The 14,879-nt window shown below is 40.4% G+C and overlaps 1 protein-coding gene across 1 annotated transcript in view; it reads right to left on the bottom strand.

The window, feature by feature from the left end:
• Window positions 1-2,383: 2,383 nt before the first annotated feature.
• tmem240a (transmembrane protein 240a) overlaps window positions 2,384-14,879 on the bottom strand; it is a 12,826-nt gene continuing 330 nt past the window's right edge. The window contains exons 2-4 of the mRNA XM_078253920.1: window positions 14,641-14,747; window positions 10,611-10,819; window positions 2,384-2,643 (exon numbers count right to left, since the gene is read on the bottom strand). Coding sequence (XP_078110046.1) covers window positions 2,489-2,643; window positions 10,611-10,819; window positions 14,641-14,747 — 471 coding nt within the window. The 3' untranslated portion in view covers window positions 2,384-2,488. The remainder of the gene's footprint in view (window positions 2,644-10,610; window positions 10,820-14,640; window positions 14,748-14,879) is intronic.

The following is a 14,879-nucleotide window of genomic DNA, read 5'->3' as shown; positions in this document are numbered from 1 at the left end:
GAGGTTATGTGTTATCGCGAGGCTACAGTTGGTTTTAACATCACACACGGGGGAAAAGAAAACCATGGTTGGGTTTAGGAAAAGAAGAACATGGTTGGGTTTAGGAAAACAACAAACGTGGAAAGGAAACATCACACGCGGGATGCGACTTGCTACGGCGTCAATTCACACTCAAATGCAAGGTAATGGAGGCCAAACAGCGTTGATAAACACGCTGAGAAGCAAGTGTGCTTCTTTATAACACGCCAATAACAGCATACTAATTGGTGTGTCATACATACGCCACTTCATGAGATGGCGAGAGTTCAATAGCACGTCTGCAAAATGTTCGTTCAGAACATCTCTACCCTGGCGCTTCATAGCAAAAGATATATTCTTTCACCTTGCATAGAATGACTGTGGCTTCTGCCATACCCTTATTTAAATGTAGTTCATAGGTACTCTGTAGCTCTGACAATGTGACACTAGGTCCACAGTAACCCACCTTCCACAATAAACACGGTTAACATCAGGGGTTTGAGATTTGTTTTGTTTACAGCTGCTGCCATACCGATGTTTTACAAACACGGTGTTTCAGATCCAGGCGGGTGTGTGACCTTTCTCGCACATGAAGAATAAAAAAACAAAGCAAACAAAATGCACCATCGATGCAGTTTATATTAGATCTAAATTATTAGTCGACTAATCAACTACTCGACAGCATTGAGAGATTTTGGTAATGAATTAATAGTTGAAGTCATTTTTATAACGTTCGCTGGTTCTAGTTTCTCAGATGTGAGGATTATTTGTTATTTCTTAGTTTTATATCACTGAAAATGTAACCTGTAATCTGTGGCTCTGAGACCGCTGGTCACAGTACAAACAATTTAAATATGTCAACTCAGGCTCTAGAAAATTGTAATGCACATTTCATAGATCAGACAATAACTATAAAAGATACTTCAGTGATGAATCAATAATGAAAATAATTATTAATTTCAGCTGCGGCTTATATTTTTTTGAAAGAATAATGGACACCTGTGGTAGGTAATATTTGGTACTGTCCATGCAGATTGAAGAGTTATACATGCTATAGAATACCCAACCAAGGTGAACATGTACTTTTAAATGCCCTCACTTTCAATGGAACGTGTCATATTGCGCCAGTGGATAAATGGAGGGCTTTTCTCTGTTACATCAGCATGTTAGTCATTTCAGAAGTATTGTTAGTCAGTGCTCATGGAATTTCTATTAGAATAATAAGCCAAACTGAAGTAGTCAGCAGGACCTCTCTGTATAATCTGTCTGTTGTTGCTGCTCTGAAATAACCTCTCGCTATGAAAATGTGTTCTCATCTTCGCTCATATGATCGGAGTGACACAATCAAACATCAGAGGTCACTGTTGTGCTTCAATGGCACTTTTAATAAAACAGACATTTCATCCTCACAACAGCAATGTCTGGACACAGAGGACGAGGGGGGGGCCGGGTGAGGGTTCCCTCTGCTGATAGGCTGGTTGCTCCTGATAAGTGAGAGGCAATTGGATAAAGAAAATTGAACTGTGCTGTTGAGCACAGTGTGGGGAAGATGGAGGGGTGTGGGTATTGAACTCATCTTGGCTGGCATTTATTTCTCCCGTGTCTACTAAAGAATGAGAATATAGCAAAGAGAACCCGGACCACAACCGTACACGCTCCCCTCCCCCTCACATATTTACAGGAAAAATTAATACATTCAGGTAATTCACTAAGTAACAAAGCTAATTAATCTGTGTTTTTAGCAGAAATCACATGGTTTCACATCCAGTTTCAAACACTCATCTTCCTGTTCCATTCCTATAATCTTTAACCACACAGTCCATCATTGGGTTTTCTATTGATAAACGACTCACACAAAAATCCCCCCACGCATCCCCTTTTAAAGACTGTTAAATCCCACTTGCCTGTATTTATAAGTATTTACAGAAGCAGCAATCTAACCATCACAAAAACCCACCCACCCACCAGTCTCATTCGCCCCTCCCCCCGCCATTAAAGTCCCACATCCACCCAATAGAGAAAAAAAAAATCCTGACACCCTTCTCATCCCGTTCCATACGCTGCCCACATCTTACCCTGTTCTAAAAGAGCATGCCAAGTTTAACAATGAACACAGAAAATGTCTCTATACAGAAAAAACACCCTTAAAAATGTTTTTTTTTCCTTCCTCCTCCCACAATGGTGGACATGGACATAAGACAAGATTTCAGTGGCAACAAATAATCGTCATCTTGCTCAATTTTGGGATTTTTTTTTAGTGTTGACTGGGGCCGGGTTTAGTCATAAGAAAGTCCTGTCATGGGGGTTTAAGGGGGCCATGTTATGATCAGTGGGAGGGCAGTTTTCCAGGGTCTCTGAGGCAACAGTTGGCCAAGGGGTAGTTTGGGAAGGGGGGTGAGGGGTTTTGTAGAGGAAAAGGGGTTTTACAGGGTCCTAGGTTTTTTTTATTTTTTTATTTTGTGTTTTAGAGTCAGAGGTGGCGGGGACTAGGGTGGCCGTTGTGGTAGAGCTTCTGCTTGATGTGGACCATGTTGCCGCTGGAGTCTTCCAGCTGTCTGAGCTGGGCTCGGCGACGGAGGTCTCGAAGGTTGCAGAACTGGGGCAGCCATGACCAGGACGGGGTATCTGGAGGAAGGAGATGAGAAGCAACAGGACAGTCAGAGGATGCAGGTGTAAATGTGTGTGACCGATTTTGGCATTTTATTAAATACTAGATATGCGCTGGTCTGTGTAATAACCCAATGATGTATATGCCTCTTGAATTGGTCTTCTATTGGAAGTCGCTACCATAAGTTTTTTTTAGATTTTGATTCTTTAAAATAAGAATGGAATCACAAGGTAACACAATTGGTACCATCAAAGTTGCATGCGATTATATGGCAAGAAATACAACATCAAGAAAAATTTGCCTAAAGAAAAAAATATACTCCTAAAAAAATCTTAAATTACAAATAAAGCAGGAATGAAACCTGTAGTATATGTATTTACTGCATTATAAAGTGCTTTCAGATTCACATTGTATAGACAATTGAGATAAAGAGTCAGCTCTGTAGCCATGATTTTAAAAATACTAAATAATTAAGTTTTGTTAAAGAAATTTTAAATGAGATTTGTTAAAGAAAGTTGTATATTGTATATACATGTATATTATACAATGTCAATTTATTATTTTATTAATCCATTAAGGCAGCTGATGCCATAGGTTTTCTTTAAACCACATCACACACAAAAAAGATGATACTGTATAAGAACATATACTTTAAAAGGATCTAGCATACTGCATATGGCCCTGAACAATGTGTACCAAAGTGAGTCTAAGCACTTTAAGCTTATTTTTTGGCCCTTTGCCTTTATTTCACAGGTGACAGAGAGAGATGGGAAACATGAAGTGTAAGGGAGGGGTGACATAAAGGTCTCACCCTGAATTGAACTGGGGAAGTTATGATTACATAAATAGGTCATGGCATTTGAAACACACAAAAACATGAACACATGCCAATATTTCAATGACAAACAGAAAAACTGCGAGAGTTCTGCGAGTCTCAATATTTTGTCACAATCACGTCACAATATTGATTACTCCATTCTCTGCTCTCCTACTTCACTCCTACTCAAAAGTATACATGATAAAGTGTAACGACTGTGTATGTGGTTTACTGTTAGCAACATTGTCTTACTTTTGTAGTTGTGCAGATATGAGCAAAAGCAACTGAATGCAGGCTTTTGAAGACGACTCAGCTAGATGACACACTCATTAGATCAAGATACACAATAGTGGAAAATCCTTCTTAGATCTGGTTTTCAGCCTCTAAATCCAGTTAGACGCAGACAAGACACATCAACAACCAGCAACACAGAAGACTGATCTCTGTGCTGCGAACTGTCCTTTTCAATGTTTATCTGAATGAGTGCTAGCGCTTCTTTCACACAAATTTTCTCCTGAAAAAAAATGGATACTGGCTTGTCATTTTGTCCATCTCTGACATACAGTAATGCCTTTGTTTTTCGTTGCCATATAACCTGATAAGAATACAATTCTGAGTGAAATGTTGAATTTGTATTTTAATAGTCAAATTTTAAACTAAGCCCAAAAATATCTTCCATACAACATTAATACACAAAATGACCCAGAATCTGATGCGCTAAGCTTTAAATGTGAGTTCCACACAGACCTCAGAATGAAAAAGCTCATGTTTAATTTTATTTGTCTTTTAGCCACCGGCTTCATCATAGCTGGAAACACTTTTAATTCTGGGAAGTAAGGTTGAGCTTTTTACAGTAAGGGCAGAGTGACACAGACGAGATTATCGATTGGAACATTGAAATATTGGATGAGAAAGGTAAATAGCATCAATCTCTTCAAGTGCATCGGGGTGTTGCCCTTGATTATTTTATTTTTTTAACATTTGTGTTTGGGCCATTGAACATGTGACTGCACCCTGGCATTATGTCTCTACAGTCACAAGGATTTTACAGGTGAGATTAAAGGCTGAATTGTCAAGTGTCTCTATCTGTCTTTGACCAGTTAGCAGCCACCATGCTATACATACAGGATACACAGGCCGGCCGTGAAAGTGACCGTATGGAGACAAAGTGGGATTTCATGAATGTGAGGTGTATAACATTTAGAGAGGAATGGCGGAGCAAACATTTGTACTTGTCGGGTTATAAACTGGAGCCAGGGAGGTCCACAGAGACAGCAGAGAGAGAGAGGAGGGGAGAGCCCCAAACCCAGTAGCAAATGGCCCTGCTAGAGGATGAGCGAGAGGAGGGGTGGTGCTGGTGGTGGGGTTGGGGAAGAGAGGAAGAGCTGTTGGGTGGAGGGGAGGTGAGGAAGGAGGGAGAAATAGTGAGTTATTTATAGCTGTGAATGGGTATTCTGTCCACAAGGACTGCTCTGAAGGGTATCCAAAGGAAAAGGGGCAACAAAGACAGGTTTCTCTCATTTGAATAAAATGATGGGATGAAGACAGGAGTAATGGTAATGCAAGGCAGAAAATGGGAGGCGAGGGCACAATTGTTATGTTTTTTTTTAGAGGAGAGGGAAGGGAGAGGGGGGTATATGCTGAATGCCAAGTCATCATTTTCTCAATTTTTGTGTCTGCTTTTACTTATTTCTTTGCAAGAGAGACTCAGATACTCCGGTATCAGATATTCACAGCGCATCAGTGATAAGAAGAAAAAAAAGTAATTGCAGCAGGAAGCATTGTAAAGGAAATGGCCAGGAGTAGATTCAATAAGTGAAGAGGGAGGAGCAAGAGATGGAATTAGGAGGGGAGAGAAAGCAATGGGAATCAATGTGCATCTCAATGTAGTGTGTGTGTGTGTGTGTGTGTGTGTGTGTGTGTGTGTGTGTGTGTGTGTGTGTGTGTGTGTGTGTGTGTGTGTATGTGTGTGTGTTTCTCACTTGTCATTCCAGCTGCTCTCTCTCATTCTATTTATAGCTCTGGAGGAGAGAGTGTGTGCATGTGTGTGTGTGTGTGTGTGTGTGTGTGTGTGTGTGTGTGTGTGTGTGTGTAAGTGGGGGTGGGGATGTGACAGCATCTCCATCCTGCATCCCCAACAGACACACACACACACACACACACACACACACACACACACACACACACACACCCCTTCCCCGCTCTGTCAGCCTCACCTTCACTCCTCATCTTGGGTAGGCTAAACGAGTCTGACCTAGCAACAACGTCACAGTCAACACCACACACACACACACACACACACACACACACACACACACACACACACACACACACACACACACACACACACACACACACACACACAGAAGAAAGGGGCATTCCCTCCCAGTACAAAAGAAGAAGCCTATATCCCCCACTCTAACTGCTGCTAATGAATATGGATGCTCCCTCCTCTCTGGGTGTTTTTTTTATGATGATGTATTGTACACTGTTGTACTAATGCACTGGAGAAAACAGCATTGTCTGACTCGCTGCTGCAAAACCTTCCACACCTCTGAACAAAGCAGCAGCCTGCAACTATCAAAGCTTGTACAATTCAAGTCTCATGTTTATTGTAGCAGCTAATAAAAACACTGGAAAACCCCTATCCTAAAAACTTATATGAGAAATAACTAAAATAATAACTTTTAGTTTTAACATTGCTTGATACTTTCCCATCCTGTCTGAGCTTTTCCATGGCGCTCCAAATATCCAGGTCACATATCACCTACTTTAGTATCCTTAAAACTGAGGATCCAGGCCACCTCCACAATTCAGGCCTGCCCTGACGCTGAGCGCAGCAGACAGAATATTCAACCTTAAAATCTCGTTTTTAAAAGCCTTGTTGCAATATTCTGTATCTTTAAATTTAGCTTATTTGTGCCAAAAGAAATGCTACAAACTTTGTTAGTGTTTCCCCCTAGAGTTTGATCCTGGCTGGGTGGAAAAGCCTCTGAAATCGCCATGACCGTGAGAAATTAAAACACTGTAATCCAGGATGCTAATACTCAGCTCATCAGTGAACATCTTACCAGTGCACAGAAATGAAACCTCTGCATTGTATTTTCAGCAGAGCGCCAGACTATGAGGGATTTCATGCTGCCATGTCATGATTTCACATGTGTCTAATAGCTGCTTAGCTTTAGCATCACTGAAAGCCTTTTTATTTCTTTGTTTGTGTCTGCAAAACCACATGAACTATACACCACATGTGTATAAAAAAATGTAAAATGTTTTTTTTTTTTTACAAAAGTTACATGCATCCTTCATCTGTCAGGAGGAGATAGAAAGATAAATGAAACAGATATTTCAGAGAAGGAGTACTGACAGGAGACAGGCAAATAGATAGTAACAATCACACTCAGTTGGATTTAAACACACTGTATGTGGGAATGTAGCTTTCACTACAGCACAGCAGATGGTGGAAGTGAAGTCATTTCTCAATCTCTCGAGCCTGGTTTCCACCAGTCTTGGGAACTGCTGCATGTGTATTCATATATGTATTGTATTGGTTATCACACAAAAAGCAATGCTTGTTACAAAAAACAGTTTGGCCACATTTTCTTAACAGACAACACGTTCAGCAAGTACTGCCCATTAATTTGTTGTCTTCAGTGTAATGTGAATTGAGAGACTTATACACATCTACACACCAAGACACCTTTATGTATCTATTCTGCAAACCCAATGCATTACACAATATGTATAGCAGCTGTATATTATTGCTATCTTCTTATTCTCACGCTGCAACTGCATGTCTTTGGACTAAAGCAGGAAAACCATGCAAACATGCCGAGAGCATACATGTACTGTAACATCATACAGAAAGTTACAGGACCAGAGTTCAAACAAGGACCCTCTTGCTAAGATGTGACAGTGCTTACCACTGAACCACTGTGCAGTCATTATGGTCTTAATGACATGGAGACATTTCTGGAACATACAGCTACTCTCGAGTCAAAAGTAATATCATAAGTTGAGTTGAAAGCCCTGCACACCAATAATTAACCCGCACTGGTTATTTTAGGCAGATTAGGCCTCTTTACAGGATTTCACAGACTGTGTTTAATTGCTGTTAGCTTTTATTGAGTGGGACAAATACACTTTATCACTGGGTGCGCTACGAAACTTGATTGGCACATTGCTTGTTTGTGCTGGTCTGGTATGGGTTCAATAAGGCATGCTAATGGCATATGCCGCCTTGAATCGTCAGTTCTGTATGCCAAGAAAACAAAATACCATGTGTACCAACAGTATCGTAAACAATACAGACAAATGGCATATTTTACTTGGCTTGTCTTGGCTTAATTCAAGTGGAACATATGCTGTACTGTCTCTGTCAACACTACAAAACTGTAAAAAGATGAATGCAATGTATTATACCTGTTGCCTCATATGCAGCTTGCACTCCAATTAAGTAGGTTTTTCCAGCCTACATAGTATAACAAACATGTACATCTTTCTGACCAAAAGCAAGGGCTGTGTTTTCTGTTGGCATGAATGGTTTCTGTCAGCATGAATGGATTAACATGTCATCGTGGCTCAACAACCTGCTCCCAATCTTCAATGCAGGTTTTGTGTAAAATGATCAAAATTGATTTTGATAGGTAGAGGATTGCTTTAGGATTATTTAAGGAATAGTTTGATATTTTGGGAAATGCACTTATTTCTTTTTTTCCCGAAAGATGTACATACACATGTACCACTCTTAGGTCTTTGTGTATGGAGCTACAGCCAGCAAGTATTGATGTTGATAAGCTCCAATCTCTTGGTGGTGTCCCCCAAGGATCTATCTTGGATCCCTGATTATTCTCTTTTAATATGCTCTCCTTGGTGTATATCATAGCTGACACACTGTTTTAAAATCTAAAAAAGCCTTGTATAGATGTATCTTGCATTATGTCATGTCTCTCTTATAATAAGCACTGAATTTCCAAACATTTTTGAAAAAGTTAAAAGACTTAAAGTCAGAGATCCTAAAAATGTCCCCTGCTGGTCCCTGTACTAGTGCTACCCTGTCAACAAACATGAAGCCAGAAGCCCATAATCTCAGGTCTGTCTTAAGAAACTAAAATAGTGTAATTGTGTTTTATTTAACTAGGGCACATCACTAAGATGTTTTTTGACTTTCATTTGCAGCCCTGGAGAAGGTCATTCATGCTTGTGTCTCCTCCAGGCTTGATTGTTGTGACGCACTTGTGGTCTTCGCAGGAGAAATATCAACATACATATATATCAACAGTTAATTCAGAATGCTGCTCCCAGGTTAATTGCGCTCTTCAAGATAAATGACCACATTACTTAAATCATTGTCTTCCTTTAAAGACTACCTGTCAAAAATTGATTTTAAGGTTTTAAGTCAGCTTATTCATGTGATTTGTTAACAGTGCACAGTGAGCCTGATTGCTGCTTGAGATCCTCTTTATGGGCCCTTCTAGTGATTCCCAAGTCTCTCCTCACCACCATGGGAGACCTATGTTTACTGTCAGTTGTGGAAGTCCATGCCCAAAGTTAATGTCCTTTTTAAAATCCTCATTCTCACTCTCCTATCTTTTAGTTATTTTATTATTTAATAATTTCAGTCTTTTAATACATTTCCATCATCTATAGTGTTATCATTACATTTACACTGTAAATTAGCCTAGTTTTGTCATTTTTTTGTAATTAAAGTGCTGTATAAAAGTTTATTCTTTATTATTAACATACACTTATGCTTAAATGCTTTTTCTTTTGGCTGCTAAGGGTAGCTGATCATTTGTTTCTAGTTGTATCTAGTAAGTATGGAAATCAGATTTTTACAATCCGCTGATTGGTATAGGTTTTAAACCAGATGCCCTTTTTGATGCAACCCTCCCCATTTACATTTACAGCGCCTGGGGGATACATCTTTTTGGGAAATATGTTTTGGTGGTGGGAGGAAACCAGAGGGAACCCGTGCTAACACAGAACACAGGAAGCCCATGCCCGGACCAGGGATCTACCCTGGACCTACTTGCTGTGAGACTAACCACTGAGCCACATGCCGCACATAGCCTACTCATGTGTGCTAGCTACACTTCCAAATTTCAAACATTACTAGCCCACAACCAACAGAAAAACGGATGTTATCTTGAAATGCCATAATCATAAATATGAATTGAGGGAATTACCATTTTGCTCGTTAGCTAACTTGTATCCTGCAAAGCTGTTTTTTGGTATTCCCATTGAGTTTTAACTCAATGAAATGTTAATTGGGGGTTCCATCATCTTCATTATTTCAACTCCTTTAAATACTCTGTTTCACTTGACTACATTGTTTTGCTATTTTGCTCATGCAGTGTCCCCAATGAGATCATTAAAGGTTGAATTTAATCCAAACCTTTGCTGAAAACGGATTCACCCAAACATGCTGAGAACTGATTTTGTTCGACATCAGCTGCCAAAGACGTCAACTATTCTGTTTGGTTCAATGCTAACACAACATTTTAGCTAACAGCCTAATGTGGAAAGACTTGCTAGAGCATAGCAATATGGTGCAGTGATTACACTACTGTATGCCATCAAAATCAATTTAAGAATAGATAGAAGATATATTAAGGTAAATATCTTCAGGGAATGTAATGCGAATCAGCTGTTTGTGAGAGAAGACAGCAATTTTAATTTAGTTTTTACCTCAACTGATAGCATTCGCCTAAATCATTGCACAGTTGGAAGGTTTAGCTGTGATTTTCCAAGAGGTCGCAGTTAACTGAGAAAAAACCCAGTGTAGAGAGCCAAAAATGGACCAAGCAATGGGGGGAAGGTCATTTACCAGAGCTCCAACTGCTGTACTAGCAAACGCTTGCACATGCATATATATGGTGGATAGATACAGATACATATATTTCTGCATACAAGCGTTTTACTACTGTACCACAAATTCTGCTTTGAATCAAAGACACCTATTTCACCTGTCAACATATTCGAGTTTCCGTACCTGTGAACATGCTGTGAAATGTCATTTCCTGTATTGAGCAGTGCAGTCACACCTCAGCACACACAAACGAAATGAATAGAGAAACATTTTTATTCCACTTTAGGGATTGCTGAGCTCTTTTTTGAGTTGTGCTTATGTGTATTTGAGCAGAACAGCACACAATGTTTACTTACCGTAGTAACGGCTTGCCTTCCAGGCCCTGACGGCACAGTGTAGGACTCCGTCCAGCCACAGCAGCAGCCAGCTGATGCAGAAGCCCAGCAGCAGCCCCAGCATCAAGTCCATCTCCTGCTTGGTCACACTGTCACTCACAAAGTAGTTCTCTGATGAGTCCACCAAGGAATGGTCCCCATCATATGGGATTACATAGTGGACATGATGCCTGGGGGGAGGACAGACAGGGCAAGGTGATGGAACTGTTCAATATAAACCAACATAGATACAAATAATCATTTCTTAGCCATCTTAAAGACATACAGATGCGTGACAATTTAAAAAGAAAAAACAACATAAAGTGAACTGTTGGGCTTCGACGGGCCTCCAAAAAAGCTTCAATGCTAATTGGCATATATTCTATGGAGCTCTACTGGATCGATGAACCCTATTCGTCAATAGATTTGATGATGATGGTGGAGAGCGCTGTGTAACCTAACACATCGCTCCAAAATCTCCCCATGGGTGTTCAGTTGGGTTGAGATCTGGTTACTGTGAAGGCCATAGTGGATAACTAGTGATGTTATGTTTGAATGATCCGATTCTTTATTTCCATATAAAACTATGCTAGATCCAAACAGGTTCTTACTAGATAGTCTCTTTAAATTTGTTCCAAGTAGGAGAGACATGAAAGAACTTAAACCAATTTTAATTCAACAAATCCACAGGGAGTGTGATTGCTACTAACCAGGTATGTTCACATCTCACAGGAGATGAAAGAGGTGAAAATATGGAAATGGTTATGCTGATAAAATGCAGATTTAAAGACAACTGCTTTTGTCGTGGATCAGTGAATACACCGCTCTGTTGCATTACTGATAAGGGAAAACATGCATGATAACACAACATATATATATATCTCTGCACATCAACTGTTGCAGCAGCTGCTGATAAACAACCATCCAGTCCCTCACATTCACTTTGCCACATTGTAGCATTGACTCCGCTCCACTGTAAAACAGATACATCCGCTTGCTATGAAAGTCTTACTGTACTGGTATTGCCCGCCCTCCTGAGAGGGGATGAAGGGTTTTTCCAATTTAACAACACAGGCAGTTGTCTGACAAACACTGTAAAGGAACACAGTGGGAGCTGAGAGATGTAACTGCTGGAAGGGAGTACAGATACACACTTCTGCCCGCACACTTTGGGACATTACATTAGGATGTAACAGGTTTGGACTGATGCAGGTTTTTAATGCCATTAAGACATAAAAGAGTATTCCAGCAATTTTCTATTACACTTCTGCAAATTTGAAGAACATGCAAGAAATAGATTTTAAAAAAAATTAGTGAGAATTGAAGCAGCAGAGACTGAGATGCCCTGACTTAGTCTCGAGTAACCTCCAAAAACACTGGATTCTACATTTCCTGTAATGCTACCCAATAGAGTTTTTGTTAGATGCTCCCTACTGGTAAATGCCCCAGTTTTTAACGCAGGTGTACATATTTAAATAAAAGTCTTCTTTGTTTATCTCTCACTGACATAACACCTCATTAACGAAAGCTGCTGGGCTTAAGACTATGATGCACTGGAAGTTTTACTGATCTTTCCACCTTTTCTGGTGTAAATTGAGGAAGAAGTGAGTATCGTAAGCTGCTATGGACAAAGAAAAATCTCCACCTACAGGAATGCAACTTCATTAACTGAAAATCCACCTGTGCAGTTTGATTGACAGATGTTCCAAGTGCAATGTAGAAACACCACTTAGCACAACAGCACTTAGTCCTGAATATATATTGAGAAAAAAACAGATCTTAAGTATCTTACTGAAGAGGTATTATAGCCACATGGGGGATTGAACCCCCTGTTGGACCTCGATGCCATGCAGCCACCGAGGTCCATTAACGCCAAAACATCAAAAAAGCTAAGCTACATCTAAAGAGATAAGCCAACATCTTCCTCCAGGTTTGTTTCTGTTCCCTGAAGGAGGTTTTTCCCCAGGTGTCTGTAAATAAAGTAAAGGATTATTTTATGCTGCCTGTATACCTTTACACTGACGTTAAGTCCTGTTCACCTGCACCCTGCAAATCATTGTGTATGTGCCTTCTTTAGTATAAAAATGAAAACTATTCAGATTTGCTGTAAGATTTAGGATGAAAATGCCACAATGACAGCATTTAGATCATCTGAGGACAACTATCCTGCAGGCTCTCACAACAGCATGACACCAATCAGCAGGGTGCACCCAGCAAATACACACAGCCCACTCCCAAATCTCTTCCCTGCCACAGAGGCAGCTGTCGTAGGCCAGGCTTTGGCCCCAGTCAGAGAAGATACAACTACATCCAAATCAGAGCATAGAGGCTGCAAAATAAAAAATGACACTGGCTGTATCCTCAGGCCTGATAAGGTGAGTGTTGTGGGCATCACGACACCTCCACGTCTAACAGCTAGGAGGGCAGGCATGTGAAACACAAGCACAGGTCTGCTCTATTCATCCCGCTCTTTCTGCCGTTCATGTGAAAAACAGATGAGTGACTCTCATTCAGATGTGTTTAAAAGACACTGTGTGAGTAACCTGAAAACTAACAGGAGGGGAATAGGTTTGACTGTGCATACTGTCCAGTGGTTTACTATTTTATCGGTGCCTGTGCATTGCTAAATACTTGCACTGCAGAGAAAACATATATCATTTTTGGTATTATTGACATAGGAAACATTGCTTAATGCTGGGGATACTACTTTATTTTCTACAAAATCCTGCTTGCATTTAAAACCGGGCCCCTTTTGGCAGTAGCAAGGATGACATTATTGCCAAAATATACAAAATAAGACAGTCAGGGATGCATCATCTAATCACAAATCATGTCTCCAAATGTATTTTTTTTTGTCTTGATCAGTCCATATCAAATCACATCACATCACATCACATCACATCACATCTGTCAGTGTGTGCAAGATGCCCTTCCAAACTTTGACTTAGATTATCCCTCTCTGACAAGCATAATCTAATAAACTCCTGATGATGAACGCTTTGTGAATTTGCAGGCTTAAAAAAAAACATGAACTGTCCTTTTAATGCCGCAAATGAACTGCTACATCAACCCCCTCACTGCAGTATGCACAGTATACACTGCTGTTTTGTTTTAATGTGCATCTGTTCAGCTTGCACCAACATGAATGGTGACATTTTCCTTCCTAAAACAGTCATCTGTCCTCATGGATGTAGCCATAGGTTGCCTGCAGGACATTGGTCAATCAGGATTGAATATCTAAGGACAATATAGGTGTGGATCTAATGGATGGACTCTTACTTTCAATTTTGCTCCAACACTGTTGCCATACCCTAGGGCACTGTAGACTTAAAACCATAAAAATACATAAAAACAGAGGCCCACTTGTGCTCTCTGCTCATCCACACAGCCATGCTTACTGTTGATGGAAAATGGATAATACTGCTGATTAAATCCGGATTCAATTATTAATGAGTGTCTTGCTGCTGTTTTCCCCCACTTTTAAACCTGCTCTGACTGAGAAAGCACACAGCCAGTACCCTCAGCCCCATAGCACTTCCTAAGCCATAACCACTTTACTTCAGCACTCATATGTTCATTATTGGCCCAGCAGGTTTATATTCTCGCCGACACCGTGTAGGCCTGTGTGAATCGCACAGCGCACTTGATGCTCCGATTGTTTTTGAACGGCCTTATATTGCTCATAGTTCATTACCTATTAATGGTTCCGGCACACACCTTCGTATATGCAGCAAAGCCGAAATCTTCGCAGCCGATAGCCTACATAAATAATAAAAAAATAAAAAACGCGACCAAACGTGTCATCGGGCTATCTGCTAAGGGTGAATAATAAAACGTCTATAAAAAACACCAGTCGCTATGTAAACGCTGATATCAGCTCGGCTTTGCGGGACTTCACCGCCAGAAATCTTCGAGGCCTCTTTAACAATTAAGAATTGACGGGTAAAAAAAAAATAAGAAGCACACACCACCATGTATATCCCAAATATTGTACGAGGATGATGGCATTTACCTTCCACAGTTGCAGTGACAGACGCGGTCCTCCCCTCGTAGATGCGGTAAGATGTAGTTGTGAAAGCGATCCAGTAGTGCGTTCATGTCCATTAAACAGGCTATCGCCTGCAAAGAACCATGCAAGTCAGCTGGGACATGTCAAGCAATAGGCTAGGCTATTCCTACAGACAGCGAATTATCCTCTTCATCATTATCACGATAAATAACAACAATAGGGATCATAAAGAAAATGAGAGA

This window comes from Sander vitreus, chromosome 7 (assembly GCF_031162955.1).
Source record: "Sander vitreus isolate 19-12246 chromosome 7, sanVit1, whole genome shotgun sequence".
Taxonomy (NCBI): domain Eukaryota; kingdom Metazoa; phylum Chordata; class Actinopteri; order Perciformes; family Percidae; genus Sander; species Sander vitreus.
Note: the sequence above shows the minus strand (reverse complement) of the source record. Positions and strands in the feature narration are given on the sequence as shown.